The sequence below is a fragment of the Protopterus annectens genome, chromosome 4.part0 (assembly GCF_019279795.1).
Source record: "Protopterus annectens isolate FY-2018-M chromosome 4.part0, PAN1.0, whole genome shotgun sequence".
NCBI classification, from domain to species: Eukaryota; Metazoa; Chordata; order Ceratodontiformes; family Protopteridae; genus Protopterus; species Protopterus annectens.
In genome coordinates this window covers 1,090,892,005-1,090,896,978 of record NC_056733.1, presented here as the reverse complement: position 1 = coordinate 1,090,896,978, position 4,974 = coordinate 1,090,892,005, and the positions used below count along the sequence as shown (strand labels likewise).

The 4,974-nt window shown below is 38.8% G+C and overlaps 1 protein-coding gene across 1 annotated transcript; it reads left to right on the top strand.

Moving 5' to 3' along the window:
* Nucleotides 1-1,023: 1,023 nt before the first annotated feature.
* LOC122799763 (protocadherin gamma-C5-like) lies at nt 1,024-3,705 on the top strand. The gene has a single exon (XM_044069041.1). The coding sequence runs from the start codon at nt 1,238-1,240 to the stop codon at nt 3,701-3,703; it is 2,466 nt and encodes an 821-aa protein (XP_043924976.1). The 5' UTR covers nt 1,024-1,237; the 3' UTR covers nt 3,704-3,705.
* Nucleotides 3,706-4,974: the final 1,269 nt, after the last annotated feature.

The window sequence follows — 4,974 nt, the reverse complement described above, 5'->3', positions numbered from 1 at the left end:
AGTTTTACTTTGATTAAATCTAACATTCTTGCCATTTAAATGGTTTGAATAGCTAATAGAAAACCAAAAATTCCTGTTGGCTTCAGATCTACCTTTGTTTATGTCAGTAGCTAATAGTTCATAGGTTCATATGTAGGTACTAGACTGTCAGTCCTAGGGCATATATAAGCCTAGCCAAAAAGGTTCCCTTGCTTTCACCACCCAAGAAAATTATTTTCCTGTGCCCCTGTCAAGCAGTGCCACAGAAGTGATCGGGGGTGAATTTTCTGTTTCCCATCCAGTCATCAAGAATTTTGGGGACGGCCGCGGTGCTGCAGCGGTTAGCATTGTCGCTTCACAGCAAGAGGCTCTCCAGTTCGATCTTCGGCTGGGGTGTCTTCTGTGTGGAGTCTGCATGTCCTCCCTGTGGTCATATGGGTTTCCTCCGGGTGCCCCAGTTTCCTCCCACATCACTTTGTCCTCAGATTTAGCTTTGCTAATGCGGGGTTTACTGATTTTCCTCATAACGTTATACAGGCTACCGAATAACCAAACTAAGCGCACATGCGGACACACGCACACCTTATCATTAACCTTATGTGATCTAACATCTGAAAACCCTGAGATGAAATGTAATAAAGAGATCTTTTAATGACCCTATATGCCGATGTTGAGAGGGTAAGAGGCGTGAATCTTAGTAGAAAGCATTTACAGTAGTTTTCAACTCTCGCTTTCACGTAATAAAGTATACTATTTAACAGGATGCTGTAATATTTTACGTGTTATTTTAATAACGTGTTAATGTGTTTTAATACTACACATGATTTGTCTAACAGTGTGCTATGGTTTCCGTTTCCTTTCAGTATTATAAAAATATGAACATGTAAGTATTTTCTGTACGAGTCTGTCATAGTGAATTGCGCAATTGAAAAGCGTCAGAATGGATTCAGTGTGAAGACTAAATTTAGAAACCTCAGCAACCATTTTTAAATCTTGGCATGTAATTTAGGGTTTATACCGTTTGGTGGCACCGTTGCTCTGTGCTTTATTATATTAAGACACGAACATTTAACTGAATTATTGGGATAGTCAACACAAACCTAAACCATGGTGCGCATATCAGTGGAGGACGGATTTCTTATTCTGATATAATAACGGAATTTCATTTGTTTTTTTTTTGAACCTGGGGAGATCTACCAAACAGTTGCAGCACAGCAAGAGACAGCTTTATTGCTAAAGCACTTCTTACATCTTGAAGATGGAGGACCTGGTGCAGGTTATGTGGCTATTTGTTTTTATCCGCCCCTTTGTTTTTGGACAGATACGTTATACCGTGCCAGAAGAGAAAGACCCGGGTACGTATATAGGCAATATTGCTACCGATCTGTCGTTAGATAACAAAATATTACTTACCCGGCAGATGCGAATATTGTCTTCACCCAAAGGCCAGCATTTCGATCTAAACCCAGTGACCGGGAGGTTGCGCATAAAAGACCGTCTGGATCGGGAACAGCTTTGTGGAACATCCCCTGTGTGTCTTATGAATTTTGAGGTAATGTTAGAAAACCCAGTAGAACTTCATCATGTCGAAGTTAATATTTTAGACATTAATGATAATATACCCAAATTCACAAAAAACGAAACAGTGCTGAATATTTCTGAGACTGTAGCTCCAGGGGCTCTATTTCCAGTTGCGCAGGCTTATGATCCAGATATTGGAACGAATTCTATTACCGTTTATCAGCTTAGCCCAAATAAACATTTTATTCTAAAAAATCCTAATCCCGACGACACTAATGAATTCCCAGAACTCTTGTTGGAAAAGGCACTGGACAGGGAAAAGGAGAAAACCCATCTGCTTTTGCTGACCGTTTATGATGGGGGGTACCATCAGCATTCTGCAGTAAGTAAGATCACGGTTAACGTATTAGATGCAAATGACAATATTCCGGTATTCAGCCAGCGCCAGTATGTTGTATCCCTGCCAGAAAACTCTCCCAAAGGTAGTTTGGTAATTAAAATAAATGCTACAGATTTAGACGAAGGTACAAACGCTGAAATAGCTTATACCTTCAGTGCCAATACTGCCCCAAAGGTACAAGAGCTTTTTGACTTAGACTCGTCAACTGGTGCAATCACTTTGAATGGTCCAGTGGATTTCGAAGAAATCAAGAGATTTGAACTGTATATACAAGCTACGGACAAAGGACCAAATGCAGAGCATGCACAATGCAAAATAGTAGCAGAGATCACTGATATGAATGACAACAGCCCCGAAATCACTGTAACTTCCATATCAAAGTCAATCCTTGAGGATGCTCCAATAGGCACAATAGTTGCGTTTTTCAGTGTAGAAGATAAAGACTCTGGCCTTAATGGCCAAGTTAGCTGCAGGATTTCAGATAATCTCCCTTTCCAGCTCAAACCTTCTTTAAATAACTACTACACTGTAGTAACTGCCATGCTTTTAGACAGGGAGCTTATATCAGAATATAGCGTGTCTATATGGGCCAGTGATAAAGGTCTCCCAGTCAAGTCATCTTATAAAACAATTCGAGTACAAATTGGTGATGTCAATGACAATCCTCCCAGATTTTCTGAAACTTCATATGAATTACACGTTATAGAAAACAATTTCCCGGGATCAGCAGTGGGTGTGGTAACTGCTAAGGATCCCGATTTGGGACAGAATGCTAAGATTTCTTACTTATTTTTAGGAAAACAAATTAAGGGTGAACCGTTGTCCACTTATTTCTCTGTGGGGGCAGAAGATGGTATTATATATGCCATGATTCCTTTGGATTATGAGAAAGTGAGAGAATATCAGTTTCAAATACAAGCCCGGGATGCTGGTGTCCCACAGCTAAGTAGCATGGTTACTGTATATGTGTATGTAATAGATGCTAATGATAATGTCCCAGAAATACTGCATCCATTGCCTGGGAAAACTTCAACAGGACTAGAGAAAATACCCAGATCTGTGAATGCAGGGCATTTAGTAGCCAAAGTGTCGGCAGTTGATGCCGATGTTGGTTATAATGCCTGGCTTTCTTATCAGCTTCTTACATCTAATGTGCTCGAACTGTTCACTATATCTAAGTACACCGGGGAAATACGTACTAGAAGGCAGTTTCAAACTAATGATTCCTCAACTCACACTCTAGTTGTCCTAGTTAAAGATGAGGGACAACCGGCCTTGTCAGCCACAACTGTTCTACACCTGACCTTGACAGACAATGCCCCAGAGGTACTTCCAAATGTCAACAGGCACTTCAGCAGTCACGAAGGCATTTCTGATATGAACATGTATTTAATCATCTGCTTATTATCAATTACTTTTTTGTTCTTTGTAATCATCTCTGTAACTGTTGCCTTACGCTGCTACAACTCTGCAAATCTGGACCTCAGTATTAGTGTCTGTTGCAACTGGAAGAAGAACAGAGCTGGCAGACGTCAGGAAACTAATAACTTTCTACCAGGTCCAGGTCATCAAGGTGTTCAGAGTTATGTTGAAGTGCAGGGAAGGAGTTCGGTTTATAAAGTGGATACTTTCAGGATGTCTATACCTCGGGAACTGAAAAATGATTTTATTATCATTGACTTCCCAAATGCAAATAATTCAAATCCTTCTAATCAGCAGTTCCAGAGAATGTGTCTTCTCTGTGATGACAACAGTGGAGCTTTTTCACCTCCTGAGGTAGGGACAGATATTTACCTTCTTTAATGACTCGGTTGAAAATGTCTAGGTAATAGTGTATGCATGCATTACTCAGTTGATCGGTGCTTTATTTTGGCGTTATTATTTTTGGATTTATATTTTGGCTTTACAAAGATGATTTTGCCTAGTATAGGTATTCATGTAGCAGCAACGTGTGTGTGTGCGTGCGTGTGCATGTATATATATATATATGCAAATTTTCACCCGAATAGATCCCTTTTAAGTCCTCTGTAAACCGCAGGCGTTTAAGTCTAATAAAACAGTTTTGATTAATTTCTTTAAATGAAAAGATATGGAATTTGCTATTATTATCAATGTTTGGTAAATATCATTATATTAATATTGATTTGTGTGAGATGTTGGTAATATTGCTTAAGGTTTATGTCTTCATTCATTTTATTGGTCAGGGTAATCCAACTGTGCGGAGGTACAATTAAAGTAGCAAGGATAAACACTCCATTACGTATTGATAATTAAACAATAAGATGCTTGGAAACATAATGACAAAACAGTTGAAAAAATGATTATATGCAACCACCTCTAAACAGGGTGCAGTTTGAATAGAGATAAAACAGGGTAAAGTTAAAATATACTTATATGCAAGATAGGAGGGTTCATTCTGTATATGTAAATAGTGGTATGTAGATTTGCCTAAATATTCATATATAAAAGAAGTTGCAGAAATTACAGGTCAGAGATATGTTGTTAGAAAAGGTGGTAAGGTTTGGCAGAGTAAATATGTTATATAGGTGGATGAAGTAATGGTAACGAATAGGGAAGAAACAAAAAAGGGTACTGAGTATGTAACAAGCTTGATGTGTGGACAAAAAATGAGGTGGGTAAAACAGATCAATAAATAAGCTGGTTGAAATAAAGTAACTGGGGGAAGTGAAGGGTTTAAGAAGTTTTCATTTATTGCAAAGTGGTGAAACTGTTGTGATGAAACAGAATGTGGAATGATAGTTTCCAAGAAAATTGGGAGTAGTATGTTGGAAGATGTGAGGGTTTAGTCTTGTGAAGAAGAAATGGTAGGACTAAGTGGTATGAAGACACAACTGGTCATAGCTGAGTTTTGATATGAACCGCAGAGAATATCTGAGCTCTGTAAGATGAGGGGGTTGGACACTGGAGGTAAGATGTAGAACAAACTTTGTTTGAAGTCATAGACTGGAGTGACCAAGAGCATGAAAAATCAAATATTGCAATGAAGGTGGTAAAATAATGCATCAAATGCCTGATTATAGTGCATGTGGTTAATAAGAAGCAGAACACGTGAG

Bases quoted from the DNA above. Each gene is read 5' to 3' on its own strand.
- LOC122799763 (XM_044069041.1), top strand. From the start codon at position 1,238: ATGGAGGACCTGGTGCAGGTTATGTGGCTATTTGTTTTTATCCGCCCC.